Raw genomic sequence first — 27,323 nt, 5'->3', positions numbered from 1 at the left:
AAAAGGTGTACAAAATCACTAATCATAAGGGAAATGCAAATAAAAACCACCATGAGATATTACCTCACACATGTTAGGATGGCTAGTACAAAAAAAGTCACAAGATAATAAGTATAGGTAAGGATGTGGAGAAAAGAAAACTCTTATATACATTATTGGTGGGAATGTAAACTAGCAGTGCCATTATGGAAAATAGTATGCAGGCTTCTCCAAAAATTAAAAATAGAATAACCATATGATCCAGCAATCCCACTTCTGGGTATATATCCAAAGGAAATGAAATCACTATCTTGAAGAGATACCTACACTCCCATGTTCACTGAAGCATTATTCACGTTAGTCAAGATATGGAAACAACCCAAGTGTCTGTCAACAGATGAATGGATAAGAAAATTGTTTTATACAGATATATAGAATGAAATATCATTCCATCTTAAATGAGAAAGAAATACAGAAATGCTGGGGCACATCATGCTGAGAGAAATAAGTCAGATACAAATACTGTATGATCTCACTTATATGTGGAATCTAAAAAAGTCAAACTCATAGAGAGAAGGGTGCTTATCAGGGATTAGGTGGAAATAGAGAGATGTTGCTCACAGGGTACAAGCTTTCAGTTATAAGAGGGATCAGTTCTAGAGATCTAATATAGTATAGTTAAGAATAATGTATAGTATATTTTAAATTTGTTGAGAGTAGATCTTAGGTATTCTCATCATACACAGAAAAAAGGTAACTACGTGAGGTGATGGATACATTAGCTTGATTATGGTAATCATTTCACAGTATATATGTATATCAAAACATTACATTATACACCTTAACTGTATACAATTTTTATTTGTCAATTATATGTCAGGGAAACTAGGGAAAAAAAGTAAGGCTGTTGTGATGGTTAATACTGAGTGTCAACTTGATTGGATTGAAGGATACAAAGTACAGATCCTGGGTGTGTCTGTGAGCGTATTGCCAGAGGAGATTAACATCTGAGTCAGTGGGCTGGGAAAGGCAGACCTACCCTTAATCTGGGTGGGCACAATCTACTCAGCTGCTAGCTAGGCTAGAATATAAGCAGGCAGAAAAATGTGAAAAGAGAGACTGGCCTAGCATCCCAGACTACATCTTTCTCCCATGCTGGATGCTTCCTGCCCTCGAACATTTGACTCCAAGCTCTTCAATTTTGAAACTCAGACTGGCTCTCTTTGCTCCTCAGCCTATAGATGGCCTATTGTGGGACCCTGTGATTGTGTGAGCTAATACTTAATGAACTCCCCTTTATATATATTCCATCAGTTCTGTCCCTCTAGAGAACCCTGACTAAGGCCGGGCGCGGTGGCTCAAGCCTGTAATCCCAGCACTTTGGGAGGCCGAGACGGGCGGATCACAAGGTCAGGAGATCGAGATCATCCTGGCTAACCCAATGAAACCCCGTCTCTACTAAAAAAAACAAAAAACAAAAAAACAAAAACAAACTAGCCGGGCGAGGTGGCGGGCGCCTGTAGTCCCAGCTACTCAGGAGGCTCAGGCAGGAGAATGGCCTAAACCTGGGAGGCGGAGCTTGCAGTGAGCTGAGATCCGGCCACTGCACTCCAGCCTGGGCCACAGAGTGAGGCTCCCTCTCAAAAAAAAAAAAAAAAAAAAAAAAAGAGAACCCTGACTAATACAGTTGTTAATTCCAGAAAGGAATTAAAATGATTTTCTAAATGAAAGGTCATATTAACCAATTACCTTAATGCTTAGTATAAATTTAGGATTAATTCAATATGCATGAAATTATGTAGATGGTAATTATTAAGTCTGTAAATTATTTCAGACACTTCTCCTATACTATGGCAAAACAATCTCAAAGGTATATGCACCTAATAAAAAAGATTCAAATACATGAAGCAAAATCTTCTTAAAAATAAAAGCAAAGCCATATAATATTTGGAGATTTTAACACACCACTCTCAATAATTGATACAATAAGGGTAGAAAAAAATCAGAAAGAATATAAAAGATTGAACAACATTCTCAACCAAGTTGATCTCATAGATATCTATAGAACACTATATAGCCAATAACAGAAGAAAACATTACTTTCCAAGTATACATAGAACATTCACCAAGAAAAGAGTATTCTCTAATCTTTTTTCTTTCTTTTTTCTAAGACAGGTTCTCACTCTACAGTGGTGTGATCATAGCTCACTGTAGCCTCCACCTCTTGAGCTCAAGTGATTCTCCCACCTCAACCTCCTGAGTAGCTGAGACTACAGGCATGTACCACTACACCCAACTAATTTTTTATTTTTTGTATGGACAAGGTCTCACTATGTTGCCCAGGATGGTCTCCAACTCCTGGGCTAAGGAAATCCTCCCACCTTGGCCTCCCAAAGTGCTGAGATTACAGGCATGATCCACCACACCTGGCCTATTCTCTAATCTTAATGAAATTAAATTATATATGAACAACAAAAAATTCTAGAAAATTTCAAATATTTGGAAATTAAAACAAAATGGTTCTAAGTAACCCAGAGGTCAAAGAACTCACAATGTAAATAAAATAGTTTGAACTAAAAGCTATAAAAATATAACATCAAATTTTGGAAATGTAAAAGAGCAAAAGAAACTGAAAATAAATAAGAAAATAATAACTGTAAGAACAAAAATAAATAAGTTAGAAAAAAAGACAAATTACAGGAAAGAGTACCAAAGCAAAAATGTGGTTCTTTGAAAAGATAAATAAAATTGTTAAATCCCAAACAAGACTGACCAAGAAAAACAGTGAAAACACAAATTATCAATATCAGAAGTGAAAGCATACATCACTACAGATTTTATAAATATTAATATTAAATGGCATAACAAGAGAATGTTATGATCAATTTTATATCAATAAACTGGACCGCATGGGTATAACATAAATTTCTTAAAGACACAAAATCAAAAACTGAAAGAAGGCCAGGCATGGTGGCTCACACTATAATCCCAGTACTTTGGCAGGCTGAGATTGAAGAATCCCTTGAGCTTAGGAGTCTGAGACCAGCCTAGACAATATAGCAAGATGTAGTCTCTACTAAAAATAAAAATTAAGTATTAATTAGTCCGGTGTGGTGGCCAGCTACTCAGGAGGCTGAGGAAGAAGGATCTCTTGAGCTCGGGAGATCGAGCCTGCAGTGAGATATGATTGGGCCACTGCACTGCAACCTGGGCGACAGAGGGAGACCTTGTTTCAAAAAAGAAAAAAAAAAAAAGCAAGCAAAAAAACCCCACGAGAAATTTTTAAAAAAAGCACACAACAAACCTAAATAGCCCTTTTCTCATAAGGGAGTTAAATTTTTAATAACAGGTTTTCACAAAGAAAATATCAAGCCTGGCTGGTTTTACTAGTGAAATCTATTCTAAGGAATAAATAATACCAATCCTAAAATTCTTTTGAAAATAAATAAAGATTCTATTTCAGGAAACCAGAATGCATCTGATACCAAAACTTATCAAAGACGTCACAAGAAAAATATTTACAAATTACAAGAAAAATATTTACAAATGTAAACACAGATGCAAATATCCATAATAAAACATTATCAATTAAGTTAAATACAATAATAAATAAAAAATAATACATCATGATTACATGCAGTTTATCCTAGGAATATAAGCTTGGTTTGAGGCTGGGCCCATTGGCTCATGCCTGTAATCCCAGCACTTTGGGAGGCTGAGATGGGTGGATTGCTTGAGCCCAGGCATTGGAGACCAGCCTGGGCAACATGACAAAACCCCATCTGTACAAAAAATACAAAAATTATCCAGGCATGGTGGCACACACCTGCAGTCCCAGCTACTCAGGAGGCTGAGGTGGGAGGATGCTTGAGCCCAGGAGGTTGAGGCTGCAGTGTGCCGTGATCACACCACTGCACTCCAACCTTGGCAACAGAGCAAGACCCTGTCTCAAAAAAAAAAAAAAAAAAAAAAAAATCTTGGTTTGAGATTGTCAAATCTATCAGGTCACTCAGCATATTAATAGGATAAAGAATAAAAAATATAATCAGTACATGTAAAAATTATACTCTAGGCCCAATCCAGTGCATTAAGGCAAGAAAATGAAATAAAAGGCATAAAGATTCGAATAGATTGTCTCTATTTCAGGACAACATGACTGTTTATCAAAAAAATCCTGAGCATCCGTAAAACAATTAGAATATGGGAATTTAGGCTGGGTGTGTAATTCCAGCACTTTGGGAGGTTGTGGCATGTGGATCACTTGAGCCCAGGAGTTGGAGACCAACCTGGGCAACATGGCAAAACTCTGTGTCTACAAAAAATACAACTAGCTAGACATGAGAGTGTGCACTTGTAGTCTCAGCTATTCAGGGTGCTGAGGTGGAAGGATCGCTTGAGCCCAGGAGGTGGAGGTTTCAGTGAGCCAACATTGAGCCACTGCTCTCCAGCCTGGACGACAGAACCAGACTCTGTCTCAAAAAAAAAAAAAAAAAAAAAAAAAAGAAAGAAAAAAATATGAGTATTTAGAAAGGTCACAGAATACAAAGTTAATATACAAATATCAATGGAATTTTCAAAAGTTTAATTAACAATAGTGTCAAAACCATAAATTACTCAGGAATCAATTTAGTAAAGTACATGCAGGACCTTAAACTTAAAAGTACAAGACATAGCTGGGAGAAATTAAAGACATAAATAAATTGAGGGATATACCATGTTCAAAAATTGTAAAATTCAATATGGTTTAATATTCAGTTATCCCTCAATTGATCTATAGATTCAACATAACACCATTCGTAAGTCCAGCAGGTTTCTCTGTGGAGATTAACAATTGAGGCAAAAATTTACATGAAAAAGTAAGTAAGTTAGCATATTGGAAGAACTCTTATAAAAAACATCAAATGTGTTCATGACTATACAGTTACAGTAATCAAGTCAGTATGGTACTGGCACAGGATTGACAGATCAACAAAACAAAACAGAAAATCCATAAATACACTACAGATACAAATCATACCAAAAATTATTTTGAGATAGATCATAGATGTAAATGTAAGGACTAAACAATAAGGCTTTTGGAAGAAAACATAAAAAAATATTTTCTTAAATTGAGGTAGGCGCAAAGAGTTCTTAGGACACAGAACACAATGACCAGAAAGAAAAATTATTTAAAAATTGGAATTAAAAACAGAAAAATTAAAAGCTTATATGCATAAAACCACCATTTAAAAAGCAATGGGAAAGCCACAGAATGTGACAAAACATTTGTAAAACTTATAAATGACTACCACTTGAGAAGGTAAACAACTCAATTAAAAATAGGCAAAAGATTTGAATAGACAGTACAAAAGGAGATATATAATGGCCAATAAATATATGAAAACATGCTTAACATTATCATTAGAAAATGGAAATGGAAATTTCACTGAAATACCACTCTACTCTCTCCAGAAGAAGACTGAAAAGACCAAATATTGACAGAGATGTGCAGCAAATAGAACCCTCAGACATTGTCAGTGGGAGTTAAATATGCTACAATCACTTTGGAAAAACATCTGGCAGTTTCTTTAAAAACTAAACTAAATTCACATCTAATGTATTGCCCAGCAATTCTACTCCTAAGTATTTACCCAAGTAAAATGAAAACATATGCCCACAAAATGACAGTACACAAATGTTCATAGCAGTTTACTCATAATAGCTAAAAACTAGAAACAACCCAGATGTCCATCACAGCAGAATGGAAAAACTGGTTATTATTATGGAATACTGCTCAGCAGTAAAAAAGAATAAACTCCTTTTTTTTTTTTTTTAAGAGAACTCCTAGACCCAAGTGATTCTCCTGCCTCAGCCTCGCAAGTAGCTGGGCTTACAGGTATCCGCCACTGCGCTTGGCTAGAGTGAGCCACTTCTATGTACAACAATGTAGATAGATCTCAAAAACATTAGGTTTAAAGAAGATTTACAACACAGTATTGTATACAATAGGTTCTGGAACAGGCAAAACTAATCTACGGTGAGAAAAAAAATCAGAATGATGCTTGTCTCTTAGGAGAAGTAGAGAGAGGCAACTATTGACTGCAAAGGACTATAAGGACTTTTACGGACCGAATGTTTGTGTCCCCCCAAAACCCATATGTTGAAATCCTAATCCCCAATTTGAAGATGAGGCCTTTGGAAGGTAACTAGGTCATGACAGTGGAGCCCTCTGAATGGCAGTAGTAGCCTTATAAGAAGGATCCCAGACAGCTCTTTTCCCCACTTTTTCTGCCATGTGAGGATACAATGAGAAAACAACAGTTCACAACCCAGAGGAGGGCCCTCACCAGACTCTAACCTTGCTGACACCTCGATCTCAGATTTCCAGCCTCCAGTACTGAGAAATAATTTTATATTTTAAGATCTCCAGTCTATAGCAACTTGTAATCACAGTCCAAATTGACTAAGGCAAAGACTAGAAGAATTTTGGAGGTAAAGTCAATGTTCCATATTGCAATAGGATTTTTAAAGTGTGTGTATTGGTCAAAAACCAGAGAAAGCATAGTTAAAATTTTGCATGTCACTGTATATAATCTTGCCTTAAGAGAAAAAAGTAAACAAATAACTGAACTGTCGATAATGTTACCATGCTGAAGTACTTAGAGGAAAGTACATTAATGACTGCTATTTAAATTGAAATACATCAAAAAATAAGATGGATTAATAAATGGATAGAAGAATAGACATGTATGAAGAAAGTATAGTAAAATGTTAATGGTAGAATCTTGGTGGTAAATATAAAGTTGTCACTGTAAAATTCTTTTAATGTAAGATACTGGAAAACCAAGCAAACAGTAAACTTATCTTAAGAGTATATTTCCTGTTTTTTAAATTGTGAGATGGAGTCTCACTCTGTCGCCTAGGATGGAGTACAGTGGCGTGATCTTGGCTCTCTGCAACCTCCGCCTCCTGGGTTCAAGTGATTCTCCTGCCTTAGCTTCCCAAATAGCTGGGTCTACAGGTGCACGCCACCACACCTAGCTACTTTTTGTATTTTTAGTAGAGATGGTGTTTTGCCATGTTGCCCAGGCTAGTCTTGAACTCCTGACCTCAGGTGATCCACCTGCCTCGGCCTCCCAAAGTGCTGGGATTACAGGCATGAGCCATTATGCCTGGCCTCCAAGAGAAATTTTCAACAAAATGTAATTTATATTTTGGGAGTGTAAAATACATCTGCTTATTGAACAATCAGTGCTTGATACATGCCCAAATTAAAGAGCAAAAATGTTTCCTAACTCTGAAAAAGAATAACAATAATCTTGGCCTTTGACTAAGCAAGGACACAGTTTCCTGATTTATATTCTTATAACTTGTTTTAGGGTGATAATTGCAAACATTTAAAGATTATAACGTAACTTACATATACCCCAAGGAAGCCTCAAGCAGAACTCAAAAAATACTACATGGTTTTGATATCCAGATATCCTTTCTAGGAATTTTATACCTGTTAAACATAATTATGTTTTAAAAAATGATTTCTGATCATTTGTACTAATATATAAACCTTATTACAGGGCAAATAAACCATAAGACCTTTATAGTACTATAAGCATTTCCCTGCTTTTATTGGCAGACACTAATTTTAACTAGTATGTACATGAATGTATGCATGTTTTTGTTTTTATGTATTTGTATATTCTTTGATATTTGCAAAGTGCTCAAGCATGAATGCTCTGTCAGGTTATACATTACCTCCAGTATAGGGTTTCCAGTTATAATACTTTCCTCGGAAAGGCATATTGTCAAAGTCTGCACACTGTTTCTCTCGAAAATCTCGGGAACCCAAAGGGCATGGCTAAAATAAAATAAAATCATAAATGGTACCATTGTTGGAAAATACCAAAAGCAAGGGACAATGTCCCTAAAATGAACTCCATCAAATTAACTCACTACCTTATTCTGTGGCTATAACTCTGGCATTTGCTTTTCTGTATTACAATCAGTATTCAGAGTGAAATGTGTGAGCTGAAATCTTAGCTATAGAAGATATAACTTAGGTAATTTAAACAAAGTGGTATGCTGTTTCCCTATAAATTTACGGTTGGATACATGTCATAATCCTCCTTGTAGTCCATCAGGTGTCTCCTTATAAAGACACAGAAAACCTAGATGAAGAAATTAAAACACAAAATCCTTTGGGGTAACAGTATTTGAGGTCCAGTTGCCATAGCTACTCCCTGATCTTTATTTTAAAAAATCAAGAAGCAGGCTTGTAACATGACATTCAGCCCTATTAATTGTGGTTTGGACTCCTACTACTATAGCAATTTACTGTTTAGCCTTGACAAAAACCATATTTTAAATGAGGAATAAAGTAGGCAAAATACTAGACCTCAACTATAAACATCTTGAAATTCAAGGGATTTGGACTTATTAAGATTTACATTTAATTTATTAACATCCCAGAAAATAAAATACAAAATGGCCCAAAACATGTACATTTGCATGAGGTATGGAGAAGGATGTTAAGAGGATGAAAAAAGGATTATCTGTTTTAAAAGCTGGAAATGTTCCTTCTATTCAGAAACGCTTCTGAAGTTTTTTAAAGAGAAAAATCTTGCCAATCCAGCTAGCTCTAGATTCTATATACCACAGGGTCATCCTAAACTCAACCTTTAAGTTCACAAAGAATTATAAAGCTCATCGTGTTTGAGTGATATGACTTAATTTGACTTATCTTTTAAAGTTCAACAGCTGTAGTACTTAAAAACTAAAAAATATTGATTTTGAAAGACTGAGAAAACATTCTCCTTAAATACGGAAGAAAAGAATATGTCACTAGAGAAAATTCTGAATTGGGAATAAAAAACAAGTGTGTTACAGTCACACTCAGAGATTGTTTTGAGGACTTTTTACTATCCTCCCTTAGATCTCTGTTTGCTTTATATAGTTTTCTGAGGACAGTACATTGCAAATGGTCACTCTGAAGCATATGCAGTAATAACAGACCACAATGTGCAAATATTTGCATGGTCATCATTGCTTCCTATATACTACAGTTCAATTTTCACCACATCAAGTCCAAAGCCTCTGATTCTGAAAATAGTGGCAGCAGAGTGTTTTCAGCACATTAAAATATGACATTCCAATGCCAAATCTAGTGATTAATATTGTCAAATTACCTTCTTGCTTGCCTTTAAAAAAAAAAAATGAAAAATATTTACCATAGGCTAAAAGGTGTATCAGGCTGGAAGGATATGGTTTCAGGGTCTTTTGTTTCCTGGTCAGCTAATCTTTGCATCTTCAGAGTGCTCACGGTTAAAGGAATCCTTTACTTTTCAAGCGATTTTTAGTGAATCCCACACAAGGACTAAAGTTGTTAGTGGGTTTTGTCATGCAGCAAGACTACTTTTAAAAGCAAATAACGATTTCAAAAACAAACAATTTGAACTCTAAGTTTTCATGCAGCACTTAAGTATTTGTAAAGCACCAATCACCTAAAGTTCATCCAAGCATGACTTTCAACTTTGTTGGAGAAACAAGACACAAATGGAAAAACGACCATGGAAAAAGAACCATCTTGAGCAATACATATAGTATATGACAGCATGTTACAGATTGTCTATATGTGCTGGATACAAGTGAAATATAAATGTGTCCTATGATTAGCTAGGGATATATCAGTTAAGAAAAAAATCTTGAGCATGTACCGAAGTATTACAGAAATTGTTCTAGTCAAGAAAGAAAAAGGACTTGTCAGGGAGCAGGAGACTATTAAGAATGAAGCCAAGAAAAGCCATGGGAATAGGAAGGAAAAGGTCACATATTGGGAATGGTTGGAAAAAGGCCAACCTAGATGAAAGAGATGAACTATATAGAAGCATAAGAGGAAATGATGTTTCACATGTATAAGCACTGGTACATTAAAAAGACCTTGAATTAAGAAACTAAGACATCATGAGGGCCGTTCGCTTAAAGGCAAACAAAACAAAAATGCAATATTTTCGTATCTTCTAACAATTCTCCTAAATAGAAGAAAAGTAAAATGTCCAATATGAGGATATTACTATTTAATGAAGCACTTGATAATGTTTCATGACATTTTTGATCTACTTTTTTCCTGTGATAACCACTCTCAGGGTGAGCATAATAAAAAGATTAACAATAACAAGAGCAAGCTAGTATTTACTAAGTACTTATTATGTGGCACACTGTTCCGGGATCTTTAGATATATTATCTATATACTCCTTCTCAACACTCTTTTGAGGTAGTTATAATTAATAATCCCATTTTACAACGAAGTAAACTGGGGTACAGAAAGGTTGCTCAGTAATAGTTTCAGCGTATAAGGATACTTTCACCATAAGTGTGGGAATCTCCTCTGGACACTCTCCAAATGCTACAATAATAGCATTACAGGTTATAGCTTCCTTAAAATGTACAAAAACCTAATAGGAACAATTTGGGTTCTAGACTTGGCCCTGTCATTAACCAGATGCAAGTTTCTTATCTTTCCATATTACTTTTTTTTCTCATTTGTAAAATAAGAGGGATAAAAGCAAGAGTTTTGGAGTAAGGCAGAACTGGATTATTTCTAACTTAGTCATTTATTTAATTCATGGCCTTGAGCAATTTACTTGTTTAAGCCTCATCTACAATCTGGGGGTAATACTAGTATTTACCTCCTAGTCGACATATTCACGCAAACTGTTTAGCTCTGTACCTGGCCTAAGGTAGCACTTAATAATCATTAGCAGCTATGAAGGGGTCCTTACACTCATTCCTTACCCTTCTGCTCTGCTCTGTATTTTAGGGGAACAAACCCTGAAAGCTCCATTTCCTAGGCTTTTTTGTCAGCTGACTTATGGTTGGGTTCAGGTAATGGGAGGCACTAGTTGGAGAAGCTAGAGTATTTTTCTCCTTTCCTCTGTGCCTTGGGCAGCATCTCAGCATAAGGAGAATCTTTTTTGTAGCTCCACCTTCAGGTAACAGTTCCATCCTCCCTACCCTTCTATCCTATGATTCCAGCTTCTGCTGTGTGATTCTAACCTCTGGGCTCTGACAAAACTACCTCCTACGTATCTTTCTGGAAGAAACTAGTCAGACTCTCATCATCCATGTAATCAATTTCCTGCATTAAATTCCCTCTATTTTAATATTCAGACTGGTCTATTATGTTATAGTTAAATCTTAATTGATACAACAGTTATCATCATCATCATCATCATCATCATCATCATGATGAACGACTTGGAAAACTGAATAAGATAAGTTTCCACACAATATTTTTTCACTTTAGGGCAGAAGTTGTCAAACTTTTACTGTAAAGGTCCACACAGCGAATATTTTAGGCTTTGCAGGCCATGTGTCTCTGTTGCAACTACTCAACTGTGCATTATAGTGTGAGAGAAGCCATAGACAATATGTAAACAAATGGCCATGGCTATGTTCCAATAAAAATACTTAAAAAAGAGTTAACCAATACAATTTGGCCTGAGAGGTACAATTTGTCAACTCCTGGTGTAGGGTGTTAACATAACATAGATATATCTGTTTGCCAGCATTTCACGTAAGAACTCAACTCAACTATTAATTTCTCAGTCAATATAGAACCATACCTTGTAAGAACTCATGTTAGAAGTGATATAATCTAATTTGCATAAGATGCTTGGATTTCCTCTATAATTATCCCCAAAGTGGTCATACAATCTATATAAACATCTACAGAAAAAAAGATCAAACACTTTTCAAACAGCTGCAATTATTAGCAGGTTCTTCCTTACTTTCAGTCAAAACCTGCCTTCCTATAACCCAATTATCTTTCTCCTTTCTTCTGGATCCACACTGAACAAATCTTACCCTCAAGTGAAAGGTATCTGGACCTTGATGGCTTTCCTAGGGGCACATCATAGCTTATCGTTAGTCCTCTTAAAACAAGGCAGCAAGACTGGGCCTTAAGTATCTTTCTTTACATTTTAGCAAGTATTTATAAAATGCTTAATATGTGGCAGATACAATCTAGGCTGCAGGGTTACAGAAAAACAAAACCCAAACAGATTAGAGTTCTGGTTTCATAGAGTTTACTCTAGTTGGAGACGAGAAAGAAGAAAAATAAAGCAAGATAAGGAGATTGACAGTGAGGTGGGAGGGAAGTTGTTTTAAATACTATGATCAGAGAAATCCTCTCTGATAAGGTGGCATTCAAGCGGAGAGTGAAAAGAAACTGAAGGAATGATTTATGTACATATCCGTGAAAAGAATCTTCCAGAACACAGTAAATCCAAAGGCCCTGAGGCAGGAGTGTATTCAGGGTGTTAACAGAATAGTATAGAGAATGGAAAGGTTTCAGGGAATTGAAGTAGACTTGGGGACTTGATTCCATGCCATTGTTTCTAGAATACATCAGCCAGCATTCTGCTTTCCTGATTTCATTCCATCAGGGAATGCTCTGAATTTGCGTTGATTAAAAATAGGCTCAGTTGCAATTATATATGCTGGTTTGAAAAAATGAGAGCGAAAGAGGATTTCCTTAAGGAAAAATTACGTAAAATACATTTTTGTTTTGTTTAGGAATAGTAGAGAGTTTAAAGAATAATGGTATTGAAATTACTTAAGGATAATAAATGCTGACACTATGCAGAAACCATAACAGAAAGCAGTAATTAAAAAAGCATAAGCAACAGATAATTAAAGTAAAAGCCTGACAGATTTTCAGCCTTCTAGTGCTAACACTCATCAAGCATCTTCTCCTTTAAAAAACAAACTAGTAGGCCCTACATAAATCTGGATAGCAAAGCCGCAGGTCTCAGCATCTTTAGATCTTAGTATTTTCAAAGAAATAAATTAATATTAGCATCTTTATCACTACTCTCTTCTCCAGAGATCTGTATAAGTTAACAACAGTCTTCCAACTATTTTGTTTAGAAGTTTCTCCTTCTGAGTAAACTTAATACTTTGTATTGGTAGATAAATCTTAAAAAAAAGAATAATTCATTGAGGCCTAAAAGTTGCTACAGAAAGAAATCTAGCTTCTGCTTACAAACTTTTCAGTGGCATTTCTATTACTGGGGTTCTAATCCTGGTTTTGTCCCAAAGAATAGGGTGACATTGGCAAGTCCCCAATCCTTTTTGAGCCTCCTTTTTTTCATTTGCAAAATATACTCCCAAAACTCTTACCTTCAAGAGAAATACACATCAAAATATCTTGCAAATGAGGAAAATTCTAAAAACGATGTATAATTTCTTACTGGTAACATGAAAAAAGAGCCAAGAATGAAAATGCCTTTGTCCCTTTCCCTTTCCTTTCCTCTCCTCTTCTAAAGGAAGATATGCAGGTTGGAAAGATAAAATGACTCCTATGGCCTCAGGGAAAATTGCAAACTAAGCAAAACTGACCTTCTGTTCTTCTGCTTCCTTTCTCTACTCCTTTCCCACCTTCTGCTTCTTCCTTTTTGCTTTCATATCAAATTCACTCTTACATCATCCCTATTACACTACATCAACCTTCAACACTTCCAAAATTTCATTTTCTTTTTCCTCTACAGGAAAACAACATATTCTTAGCAGATTGCACCCTGTTTATTGAGGGAGTTTAAAATCCAACCCCTGCCCTACTTAGCAAGTCATGTACTTGACAAGGGCCTGTGAAGGGATACATTTTTATGTGTTCACCCAGATGGGCATCTTTTTGGAAATTACACAAAGGTACCATACACGCTAACAAAAGCCTTGCTTCTATACCCTCTTTTAAATGTTGCAAACAAATTTCCTGATTCCCTAGTTATCATATACCACTGATAAACTAATTCATTCTAGGGCATTCAAATAAAGTTGAATTTAGTGGTCAATGCCTGTAGTGAAGCATCTCAACCTCAGTTTTTATTCAACTTTCTTCTCTTTTTTCTCCCAAATAGTTTCTGATTTTTTTTCACTATACATTTACTTTTAAAGCAAAAGAAAACAAAAGGCAGATAACCCACATTGTCCAGACAAACTTGAATCCAGTGTCATGCTTGATACCATAATCTTTTATGCAGGTTTTAAAAATTAAAGTTACTTGTGTATGCCTTCAATAGTCTGAATTTAATTAAAACGCCATCTACCTATGGCAAAACTCTTTCCCTGAGCTTATAAACACATTAAATAACAGGTCAGGCATAATGGCTCATTCCTGTAATCCCAGCACTTTGAGAAGCCGAGGCAGGGTGGATCACTCAAGTTCGGGAGTTTGAGAACAGACTGGGCAACATGGCAAAACTCATCTCTACAAAAAATACAAAAATTAGTTGGGTGTGGTGGTGCATGCCTGTAGTCCCAGCTACTTGGGAGGCTGAGGTGGGAGGATTGCTTGAGCCTGGGTAGCAGAGCTTGCAGTGAGTCCAGATCATACCGTTGCACTCCAGCCTGGGCAACAGAGCCTGACCCTGTCTCCAAAAAAAGGTTAAGAAACAAACTTTTACTTTGTAATTTTTAAAAGTATTTTAAAGCACAAAATAAACAAACAAGCTCTACTTTGTGCTTAAAACTTAGTCCTTATTTCTCAAAACATAATACACACTATAAAATTCATATTAACTTAATAAAGATTACCAAGATATTGTTCCTGTTATTTTTTGCTGTGTGTGTTTGTGTGTGTGTGTGTGTGTGTGTGTGTGTATGTTACAGGTAGTTAGATAGGCAAGAACAGGGCAGGAAAGGGCTCTCCCCGACCCACTAGGAATGTCAGGTGACAGTTTGGCAATTATCATATTGCCTCTCTAAAAGTGATAAATTGGCAGCTGGCACCAGGGAGAGGCCATTTCCTGATGGTCCACACCTGTTGCACTAAAGTGTTAATTGAATGCAAGTGCCAGGGAGAAGCAACTTCCTGGGCATGCACATTAAGAGACAAAATGGTGGAGTATGACCTTCCAGGGTCACTCCGCCAGAAAAGGGAAGAAAAGCTTCAGATGGGCACGCGTACAACTTCCTAAACACACTGGGAATGCTCACCTCCCAAGGGCAGGAGGGTACCGCATATGTGGGCAGCCCACCCTAAGGGAAGAATCATGAGAAAGGGGCCAGGCTATTAAGTTCTAGGATGAAAGTTAAACACTGCACTTGACTTCGGTGCCCACTTGAGTCTCTTCCAAGCATCCTTTCCTTTCCTTTCTTTCCTGTTCTAAAACCTTTTAAATAAACTTCTACTCCAGCTCTGAAACTTGCCTCGTTTTCTTTTTCTGCCTTACGCCCCTCAGTTGTATTCTTTCTTCTGAACAGGCAAGAATTGAGGTTGCTGCAGACCTGTAGTGATTTGCCACTGGTAACTCGGCTACCTTCTACCAGTAAAATATATAAAGTATGTTTATAAGAATAAAATGGTTGACACATACTTGTTTTCTAATTATAGTTTAAGACATGATTATAACACTGTTTGTCAATGGATCAACTCTGTACCCTGTCTTCACTTACCCTGCAACTCTCCCTGAGGGCAAGATGTGTAGTTTCAGAATGTTCTCAGCTATCTGGTTCTCAGCTATCTAGTGAGGTTAGACTGGAAGACAATGTCTAAGGTGACCCAATTCTTTCAGAGAAGCTTACCTTGCCACACCCACCTCCCAAGGGCTTCATCTCTTTTAAGAGCACTAGATTAGAAATTCCACACTTTACTGGATCTCTTTCACAGCGCTAGCCAGTTGCTAAGCTTTAGTTTCCTCTTTTTAAAAATACTGGTCTTTCCAAAGACTAAAGATTTGAAGATTTGATGAGGTACTGAATACCAATTAGGTACTAGAAATAGCACCAGATGTTTTATGTATGTTACTTCTTTTAATTGTCAAACAACTCTGTAAGTTTCATAGAGCCTATTTATATAGGAGTCAACTGAAATTTAGAGAGGTTAGGTGATTTGCCAAGGTCAAACAGCAACATGTGTGACATTCACACTCAAGTCAATCAATTTAACTTCCAACTGCATGCTTTTATTTTCACCACAATCCTACTTCCAAATATATAATTTTCCTGTCTGCCACAACCAAAGCAAAAACACTATTTAATGATCTTAAGCAATGCATTGAAAAGGAAAAAAATTGCTGAATAATATACTCCTCTAGCAGAGCTGACTGAGAACACACCCAAGTACTACATAACCTATACTTAAATCTTAGAACAGACCACAGATGACCTGGAAAACCCTTTTCCTCCATACATTTTTTACAGCTTTTACACATAAAGAAGGGAAACCAAATGTTTAAGATGCAAGAATAACGTGCCTTTCCATCCCAGCCAAAGCGGAGCTTATACGGTTCACAAGAAGTTCTATCATAATCGTATTATCAAGTAAACACCAAATCACAAATAATATGGAGTAAGAAAAATACAAAGATAATTTTGGTTTTGGAAAACAACTAAGCACCAGAAAACTCTTTTCAGAAATTTGGGAAAATCCTTTTCATAGTAGCTAATATTTCTTCTTTAGGCTTTGATACAAAATTTGGTTTATAACCTTTATATAGTCATATTTTTGCTCTTTACAAAAATTAAGTTTTCTAGTATTCACAACACTAACCTTTAAATTCTGCTACTTAAAATAGTTATAATATGTACATCAATTTTTATCCTCTTAGAACATTCTGCATGATAGTTTCAAGTCATTTGAATGAAAAATTGTTCAGAAAAACAGAAATGCCTGATTAGTAGTCAGTGTTCTTTATGCCAGTAAAAATAAGATTCCATATACATAATAATCAAAAGTCTACTTTTGAGCAGCTCCTAAGCAAACATTTTTCAGAAGATTGAGCACAGATCTTGGGTCTTCACTTTTCATAACGGCTCTGCCAGAAAATCATGTTAGTTTCTACCTTTGCACATTTATAAAATCTGTCAGGACCTAATCAACCATTTATCTCTATGTGCAAAAACGAGAACTGTGTCCTCAACCAATGAACTCTCAAGCATTATGACTTCTATAAAATTCTGCCCTCCAAACCCAGGTTCCACAAGGCCATGTCTATTAGATTAGCTCATGATGCCAAAAACTCTATTGTAGTTCCTGGCTTAACAGAAAGATCAAATTTTATCCATTTCTCCTATATGTCTTTAATAAATGTTCCTGGTTTCTCAGCAGCTTCAAGATGAAAAGTATATTAATTTGTTCCTGCTGCAGCTATTGTCTTTACCTGTTATTCCAGCCTGGAGACCATTATTTGTATATCAAAGAAAGGGTCCTTGTGTAGCTGCTTTTGAAGACTTTCTAGGGCGACAAACGGTGATACAGGAAACAAACTGCCCATCCAACACATCCTGATGCAACTAATCAGCCTCAGAGTCTAGTAAACTGAATACCTTTGGCATCTAGGCTGGTTATGTCGTTGTTGAGAGTGGGCAGGCCAATTTTACAGCTTGACATCCTTTTCTGTTCTATTCTTAAATTCTTAGAATGAAAGTTTTGTCTTCATAAGTTTGCTTCTTCTATCTCTGTGGATCTTTTCTTTGAAATCAGGTTAAGAGGGATAGGAGTTAATAGGAACACAGTTCCCTTTCCACCAAAGAGCTCTCTTCTCTTCTTACCATTTCTATACCTTTTAAATGTTTGGGGTAGAAATTAAATCAGCATTAGAAAGAAACTGCAGAGGCCGGGCGCGGTGGATCACGCCTGTAATCCCAGCACTTTCGGAGGCCGAGGCGGGTGGATCAGGAGGTCAGGAGATCGAGACCATCCTGGCTAACACGGTGAAACCCCATCTCTACTAAAAACACAAAAAATTAGCCGGGCGTGGTGGTGGGCGCCTGTAATCCCAGCTGCTCGGGAGACCGAGGCAGGAGAATGGCGTGAACCCGGGAGGCGGAGCTTGTAGTGAGCCGAGATGGCGCCATTGCACTCCAGCCTGGGCGACAGAGCAGGACTCCGTCAAAAAAAAAAAAAAAAAAAAAAAAAAGAAAAAAAAGAAACTGCAGATATACTGTTTTTGAGCTTGCTACTTTTTTAGACTACTTGCCCTACGTTGACTCTAGGTTCTAATTTCTCCTCTAACCTAAGCAAAGAGAGTCCTATGAGCCTTGTATGTTTCAATCTGATTCACCAGTGTAGGGCTCCACACAGGAGGAATATCAAAGCTTCAAAATAATAAAGTATTCCTTTTTGGTTGTGGATGTATGTCCTTTTGTCATGACCACAAGACATTATGAATCTTAGAACTGATAATGTTTGTCTCTTTACTTGGGTTACTAGGAAGCTCGGAGCAAAATTTGTGACCCATCTTTTTTTTTTTTTTTTTTGAGATGGAGTTTCGTTGTCGCCCAGGCTGGAGTGCAGTGGCGCGATCTCGGGTCACTGCAACCTCCGCCTCTTGGGTTCACGCCATTCTCCTGCCTCAGTCTCCCGAGTAGCTGGGATTACAGGCGCCCGCCACCACGCCCGGCTAATTTTTTGTATTTTTAGTAGAGACGGGGTCTCACCATCTTGGCCAGGCTAGACTTGAACTCCTGACCTCGTGATCCACCCTCCTTGGCTTCCCAAATGCTGGGATTACAAGCATGAGCCATTGTGCCCGGCCAATTTTATACGTATTTTAAATTATACATATTTATATTATTTTCCTTTTCCTCTGATCTTCTAATGTATTATATTTTTTAGTTTTGATTTTAATGCAGTGCTATAAGCTAACAACTCTAATCAGAGAGTTACAACTAATAACAATTATTATTATTATATGTAAAACCATGAGAACCATGCAGTAAACCATAGTACCAACTACTCAACCACAGAAATGAGAGGATCAAGACTACTATATTACATGGGCTATGTAGAATGGGTTGCAAGGTCCTAAAAGGAATTCAGGTAAAATCTATCAAACACAGTTGAACCAGCCTAATAGTCTGGATTTTCTACTTTCTTTTCTGTTTCTTTTTTTCTATTTTTTTATTTGTTGAGACAGGGTCTCTGTCACCCAGGCTGGAGGGTAGTGAGCATCTCAGCTAAATGTAGCCTCAACCTCCCGGGCTCAGGTGATCCTCTCACTTCAGCCTCCCAAGTAGCTGGGACTACAGGCATGCACCATCATGCCCAGCTAATTTCTGTATTTTTTGTAGAGATGGGCTCTTGCCATGTTGCCCAGGCTGGTCTCAAATTCCTGGGCTCAAGCAATCCACCTGCCCCTGCCTCCCAAAGTGCTGGAATTGATTACAGGCGTGAGCCATGGCACCCAGCCAATTTTCTATTTTCTATTTTAACTTACACTTTGAGCATACTTTAGAAAACATACAGCAAGTCTCAAAGATTCATGGCAATAAATAAAAAACTCTGGTTCTCCAGTTGTTTGACTATCTGACGTTATCTTATTTTTTTGAGCACTGATTAGAAAATTCTTCCAGGAGCATTTTAACTTACTCTTTGTATTACTTCTAATTAAGTTTCAAGAAAAGTTTTGGAATTGCAAATGACCAAGCCAAAAACGCTTATGTATTGTTATCTAGTCCTTGACTGTCAAATTAATTTTAACTAATTGGAAAGTTTACTTTCAAATCTTATTTATAAGACCATTCAACGTGATATGTGTAGTATTAAATTATGTAAAATAGGTACTAAGGCAGGAAGCTGGTTTGATAAAAGAAAGGTATATTCTTTTAAATCCTTTAAATTGGGGTGGCTCACACATAACAGACACCTGGGCATCATTGGAAAAAAGAACATTTAAACTATTATACATTTAGAAAAAGCATCAAAGTTAACTTAAAGAACACAGACATAATACCATACTGTTTCAAGAGTAACACCTATTCTTTGTTAACTGGAAAACACTAAACTTTTGCTTACATTACTCAATCTTTTTTTTTTTTTTTTTTTTTGAGACAGGATCTCACTCTATTTCCAGCCCGGGGTGCAGTGATGCAATCTCGGCTCACTGTAACCTCCACCTCCTGGGCTCAAGCGATCCTCCCATGTCAGTCTCCCAAGTAGCTTTGAGCATACTTTAGAAAACATACAGCAACATGCCCAGCTAATTTTTGTATTTTTTGTAGAAAAGGGATTTCGCCATGTTGCCCAGGCTGGTCTCAAACTCCTGACCTCAAGTGATCCGCTCACCTTCCCTCCCAAAGTGCTGGGATTACAGGAGCCAGCCACCACACCCAACCACATTATTCAGTCTTAACTCCGATCACCTCACCTTTTATACTTTATTATTAAATTCTATAGGTTATATAATAGAAGCTCTTAGATTTTTAAAATGTAGACACTTCTGCTCTAATATGACACACGCCTTCATGAAAAATCTCTTTCTGTAAAATTGCACACTAAAAATAGCAGGCATATGGGAAAAATTGGGTTAGAAGCAGACGATTCAAAGACAGGGCATTAAAACAAAAAGAAAAAATTCTAATAAAATACTAGCACAATATTTTAAACACATGGCAAATTCCTAGCAAAGAAATACTGGAGTAAATGTAAGATATTATCTTTTTAAAAACTTGAAAAAGTAAGGAAGGCTTATCAGTTGAGACTGCTGAGTTAGAGAAACAGGAGGCCAGTGTAGGAAGAACAGGCAGAAACACACAATAAGGCTCCTATGATGCTGCATGTGGCCAAACGTTTTGAGCAAAAAGAAGAATGTGGGGTGAATAGTCATCATGTGCAGTACAATTTTCCTTTGTCCCTCAGCTATGCTGATGTTGTTTGACTCTCGCTGCTATATTATTTAATATCACAAAATAACAATCAAATATAAGATAATTTGTATTGCAGAAGCAAGCTTGTAACAGAGCAAACTATACCAAAACTTTATATTATAGTTTTTCTAGATTCATGTTGAAAGAATGGAAATGTAAAATACTCCACCAAACCAACTCACTACTGACAAGAAGGAGAACTTCTCTCAGTATGGGAAGAGAATATGATTACAATAATATGTTTGGTACATAGTAGTGCTCAGTAAATGTCAGCAGCAGTTGCTCCTACTACTATCACTACTTCTGTGGCTACTACTTTTACTAGTAAAGATAGAAATTAAAATAGCTCTGAGATAGACAACTGTGGCTTACCCAATATCCGTTACTCTCTGCTTTCTTGCTAATAGAAGTTCAATATTCTGCTTAGGAATCTGTCTTTCAGGAAAGGTGACCCTAACCCCATTTTAGGGGCAAATCACTATTAATCTAAACCAATTCTGGTAATCTCATTCCTTTTGTCAATGGCTGCTTTAAGGGTGTCCACAATGACCTCCTGGCAAATAAAACCTGAGGAAATTTTTTTTTTAATTTTAATTTTTTTATTTCTATCGATGTTTGGGGAACAGGTGGTGTTTGGTTACATGCGTAAGTTCTTTAGTGATGATTTCTGAGATTCTACAGTGGACGCTGCACCCAATGTGTAGTATTTTATCCCTCATTCCCTTCCTATCCTTTCCCCTGAGCCCCCAAAGTCCATTGCATCATTCTTATGCCTTTGCATCCTCATAGCTTAGCTCCCACTTATGACTGAGAGCATATGATGTTTGAAAACCTGAAAAAAATTTGCTGAGGAGCAGGGAAGGAGATCTGGGAACAACTTTCGTAATACTTAAGAAAACGACAGTGGAGCAGTTTATCTTTTCCTCTCAATATCGTCAGGGCAGAAGTACTTTAGGTGCTTGGATGCTCTACTTATCTTTTTATGTTCCCCTTTCTCACAGAATTTGATCTCCTGACATCCCCTTTGCTATCTTGTCAGTGCCTTGCTAATTTTTAAATGATAAAAAAATCTTACTGAGTAATTAAAAAAAAATTTTGTCAGAATAACCTAGTCTGTCACGACCAAAAATGGAAGTCTCTCTACATTTATGTTTTTATTTATTTTTAATTTAATTTTTAAAATTTATTTATTTTGAGTCAGGGTCTCACTGTCACCCAGGCTGTAGTGTGGTGGTATGATCATAGCTCACTGCAGCCTCAAACTCCTGGGCTCAAGTGATACTCCGACCTCAACCTCCTGAGTAGTTGGTATTATAGGCGTGAACTCTTTATGAGCTAAGAGTGATTTGTTTGGAGAATTTTACGCATAAAACGTACAATCTTCTTTGTAACAAGAATTTTTCTGTTGCATAGCTAGACTGTCGAGCTCTGTACTGTCCTATATGGTTGCCACCAGCCACATGGGGCTGTTCAAATTAAGATTAATTAAACTCAGAATTTCTGTTCTTCAGCTGCACTAGCAACATTTCAAGTCCTTAATAGCTAATTTGGCTAGTGGCTATTGGTCTGGACAGTGCACACAAAGAATATTTTCATCATTGAAGAAAGTTCTATCGGACAGTGCTAGTGTAGATGAGGTATTTGGGAAATTTTTATATATTAGATTACATTAAAGCAAGCCCCAGCTTAAACAAAATTGCATTCAGACAACTTTATTAACTTGGATAGCATGAAAATATATTTTAGTATGACAGCAGAATTGCCTCAAGTTCTGAGCTAGTAGAGTCAATATTAATGAAGAAAACATAAATATTTATGTATCCATAATATAGTTATGTTTACTGTATCTCCTTATAATTTGCTGAAAGATGAAACAGAAGACAAAGATAGTAATAGAAATCTCAACCCACCAATAGTAAGTTCTACAATCTGAACATCTAACACGTAACTCATGAATAAAATGCAACAAGCTGAGATGTTTGGCACTTTTTTCCTGTTACCATTATTCACATTACAGTATATAATACATACATAATTGGGGCCTGTATGCCCCAACCCTGCGATTATACAATAATGGAATGAGTTGGGAATTGAGAGGAGGGTTTGATTTTCTCACTCCTACCTAAAAGTGTGACATACTGTAGATAGATATTCAGTTCTTCTAACCTTATATAAAACTTCCATTCTTCCGAGATTCATATCATCCAAATCACTATCTGGCTTCACTCCTATCTGGCTTAATAAATAAGGGTCACTCTCACGCTCTCTCTCTCTCTCTCTCTTTTTTTGCTTAAGACAAGTTTTCACCATGTTGCCCAGGCTGGTCTTGAACTCCTGGACTCAAGAGATCTGCCTGCCTCAGCCTCCCAAAGTGCTGGAATTATAGGCCTGAGCCACTGTGCCTCTCTCTCTCATTTATTAAGGAGTCTGATAGCCTGTTCATAGTATGAACTAAATTCTAAGTTTCAGTAGCATCCTAAGTGACTTTCGCATCCCTATGTTAAAGGTCCTCCTCCTCAAGACTTAAGGTTTTTGAACTCCTTTACCTCCAGTCAGGTTAGGCACACACTCCCATGGCCACACTCCAGATTTGTCAGTTTGTCATCATTGAGAATATTCTCACTTGTCATATCTTTAATTGAAATACATGTCATTCTCTGATCTCCTTACCTTCTATCTCTCTCACCCTGTATTTCCCACTACTCTGGTTCTTTGATTTTTATGGCTCTTTAAGTTAGGTCCTTAATTTATTCCCTGTTAGCCCTCTTTGGACTCCACTGTTACTCCTGGCACGGAGCCCATGGCTCAGCACTTCAATCATTCTTACCAATATCCCTACATTTTTCTTGATTTATTGTTCTGTTGTAATCTTGTCTTTCACAAATCCATTCTCATCTAAAGCATCAATCTGAGGCTCTTTCAATGGTTTCTTAATGTCCCAAGATAAAGATCACACTTCTTAACCCTCAGGCCTTACACTTAATTTTCCTTCTGCCTAAGATGCTCTCATTGTCACTTTTTTCTGGTCACCTTAGATTTGCCCTTCATGTCTCTAGCTTCCTGTGGGACAAAGTCCTTAAGTCCCTAATTAGGTTAGGTGCCATTCTATGCACTTTTATAGCATCCCATACTAATCCCATCATATCACTTATCACTCTGTATTATTATTTTCTGTACCTAAGTGATTTCCCAATAAATTTATAAGCTCTTTGGGGGCAGAGATTGTCTTTTCCACCCAAGCAGGGTCTAATATACAACAGGCATTCAATTATTTTTTAAACAAATGAATAAATAACACTGGTAACTCTAAAAGAGCATCATAATTGAAGTTACATGTAATTATTCCAAAATACTCCAAAATACAATTTTAATAGAATTAAATATGACAAATCAATTATATAGGTGATAGAAGGGCAGAAAATAGAGTAGGGTAAGGAAGATTAGGAGTCCTGGAGTTGTATGGAGTGGAGAGGGCTGCAATTTGAAATTCAGTATTCAGAATGATCTCATTGAAAATGTGACAGTTGAGTAAAGGTGATGAGGTGAGAGAGTTAACCACATAGATATTTTGGGAGAAGAGTACACAAGGCAAAGGGAACAGTTACTGCAAAAGCCCGAAGGTAGAAGCATGTCAGGCACGTTCAAGGAAGGAGGCCTATGTTGCTGGAGTAGAGACAATGATAAAGAAAATAGTAAGAGATGAGTTCAGAGAAGTAATGAAAGCCAGATTGTGTAGACCTTGCAGGTTGTTGTAACGACTTTGGATTTAAGTAAAATGGGGAGCCATTGTGAGGTTTTGAGTAAAAGATAATCTGACTCACTCTGCCTCCTATATTGAGGACTGGATAGTAAAGGGGAATCCTCATAAAAGGCTATTAGAGTAATCCTGTGAAAGATAACAGTAACTTAGACCACAGCAGCAGTAGTGAAGTTAAGAAGCACCTACCATATACTTTGAAGGCAAAACTAATGGGATTTCCTGAGGAATTGGATATAAGCTATGAGACAGAAAAAGGTGTCAAGAAAGACTCCAGGATTTTTGGTGTAAGCCAAATGGAGTTGACATCTGAGATGGGAAAACCTGCTGGAAGAACGAGTGGAGAAAATGTTTTGGGGATAACAGTTGGACATGTGAAACATTAAATGTCCATTAAAAGTCTACTCAAATAGTAAGATATGAACCTGAAATTCATGAAAGAAGTACAGGCTGAAGATATAAATTTTTGGGTCAAATGGCAAATAAATGGTACAAAAGCAATGGAACCAGATAAGATCACCAAAGAAAGGAGTACTGGTGAGAGCAGAGACACAGGCCACCGACTAACTCCTGGGTACTCTAACATTGAGGTCAGAGTAAAGAGTAGGAACCGGCCCGGCGCGATGGCTCATGCCTGTAATCTCAGCACTTTGGGAGGCCGAAGCGGGTGGATCACCTGAGGTCAGGAGTTCGAGACCAGCCTGGCCAACATGGTGAAAAACCCAGTCTCTACTAAAAAGTATATATATATGCTGTCAACTATATGGCAGGCGTGGTGGCACACGCCTGTAATCCCAGCTACTCGGGAGGCTGAGGCAGGAGAATTGCTTGAGTCCGGGAGACAGAGGTTACAGTGAGCCAAGATAGTGCCACCGCACTCCAGCCTGGCCGATAGAGTAAGACTCTTGTCTCAAAAAAATAAAAATAAAATAAAGAGTAGGAACCAGTGAAGGAGGAAGAGGAGTAAGCATTAATGTAAAATAACAACTGCAATGTAGTTTCCTGGAAGCCTATTGAAAGTGAAGTAGTAAGCTGAAGACTCAGAATTGACTATTAGATTTAACAGCATAGAAATCATCTGTGACTTAACAAGAGCATTTCCATAGAATGATCAAGGCAAAAACCTGATAGGAGCCATTTTAGAAAAAAAAAAATGTGAAGAGAGGAAATGGATTCAGTAAGTATAGACAAATCTTTTGAGAAATTTTGTTTCAATGGGAAACAAAGCAATAGGAAAATAACTAGCATGGTTTTTTGGTTTGTTTGTTTACAGATAGGAGCATGTTTGTGTGTTTATGAAAAAATTCAGAAGAGAAGATGTTAGGACAATCATCTGCATATTTATAAAATCACCAAGAATTAAGACAGAAGTAGAGGTGGAGAGCATGAAAATGTTAACAGTCTAATTACATTAATTAAAAGGTATGGTTTTTAGATAGGGGAAGGAAGAGTGATCTGGAGGAGTAATGAGATATAAACACTGTCAATCCACTTTCAGGCTCCGTCATTCAATGGCTAAGAGAGAAAACAAAAGCCTACCAGTTTGAAGACTATAGGAGAAGCATTATCTTCAGAGGAAGAGCTAGTTTCCATTAAAGTAAGAAGGTAAAAGGAAGGAAAATTCAGAGAAGTGATTATTAGGGGTTTTGAATTCCTGAAGGTACAGGAGAAGTTTCAGTAATTGGGCAGGGATAGAAAACAGAACAGAAGAGGAAATATACAGCATCTTGTCTATTGGATGAGGGATGATGTAGGAGTCTGGGACTTCTTGCAGTGGCAAACATAAAATTGAATAAAGGGCATAATAAGATTAATTCTGTGGAGTCAAGAAAGATAGTGGTGTTGAAGTTGTGAGTGTGTGGGACAGGGCAGTTCAGAGTGTGTGGGCCTCTCTTGATATCTCTTGGGGGAAGAATATACTTGTTCCCAGTGCTGGAGCTCCCCCTTGACCCTTATTAATGGAATTGATGGAGCTGAGGCCAGCTCCATTCATTATTAACAATTTAGAAAATTAATGTGACCTTCACACACATGAATTTCTTATCAAATAGTTTAAAATTTAAAAAATTTCCCTACTCTAGAGAAAGAGTAAGCTAATTTTTCATAGAAGAGTTTGGTTTACTTACATCTGTGTTACAGGAGCGATACCGTTTCCTTTCCCCAAGGCAATATTTTCCACCTCCTGAAGGTCTGAAAAAACATTTTGTTTAAAATGTGAATATAATACATCTATCCATACAGAGTATATATATTACTTGATGAAAACATACTAAAGTTTACTTTCAAAAACTGTATCATTTGACATGTTTTAATTATTAATCATGCTGGTGATTGTTAGCAATAATTATGGTTGTTGAACATAAAAATTAAGGCAATTTATTATTAATTTGTATTAATAGTACTATTAATTTTGTATTAATTTACTAGTAATTTATAAGATTTTTAATTGTCATGATTTATATTCTCAAGAAAATCAATTCAGTCAATATACTTTCTAATTATCATAGTAAAAATAACTTATTTATAATTAAAAGATATTTAAATCATATTCAACAAAATCCATAATCTGATGCTACATGTTTACCAACTAGGAAATGGAAAGTTTGTTTTTACTCCAGACAGGAAGCAAGGAAACATGAAATAACTCCCTGGAAATAGCTTTCATTCAAAGTAAATAATGCAAAAACAAATTTCCATCTCATTTCAAAATAGTCCATGAAGTTTAAAAATTTAAATCTAAAAATCAGATGGCATTGCATTATATAAATACTAAATATTTTATATTTCACCAAAATTAATGAAACAGTAAGACATCACATATTTGACCATATAAGTTATCTTTAAAGGATTTAACATTAGGGAAAGCCATTGCTATTATTTGGGCATACTACCATTGAGTGATAAAAACAACTAATTTCTTCTTTTAAAAGAGGTCCAGTTTTTTCCCTTAAGTATCTGCGTATA

At 36.7% G+C, this 27,323-nt stretch overlaps 1 protein-coding gene across 2 annotated transcripts in view; it reads right to left on the bottom strand.

Moving 5' to 3' along the window:
* Positions 1-27,323, bottom strand: part of LOC105499481 (ADAM metallopeptidase with thrombospondin type 1 motif 6) — a 329,327-nt gene that overhangs the window by 79,691 nt on the left and 222,313 nt on the right. For both annotated transcript variants that reach the window (XM_011772051.3, XM_071098858.1), the window contains 2 exons: positions 26,486-26,549; positions 7,711-7,813 (listed from right to left, as the gene is read on the bottom strand). In XM_011772051.3, coding sequence (XP_011770353.1) covers positions 7,711-7,813; positions 26,486-26,549 — 167 coding nt within the window. The remainder of the gene's footprint in view (positions 1-7,710; positions 7,814-26,485; positions 26,550-27,323) is intronic.

The sequence above is a fragment of the Macaca nemestrina genome, chromosome 6, assembly GCF_043159975.1.
Source record: "Macaca nemestrina isolate mMacNem1 chromosome 6, mMacNem.hap1, whole genome shotgun sequence".
In the NCBI taxonomy this organism is placed as follows: Eukaryota; Metazoa; Chordata; class Mammalia; order Primates; family Cercopithecidae; genus Macaca; species Macaca nemestrina.
The sequence above is the reverse complement of the archived record's forward strand: the minus strand, read 5'-3'. Positions and strand labels throughout refer to the sequence as shown.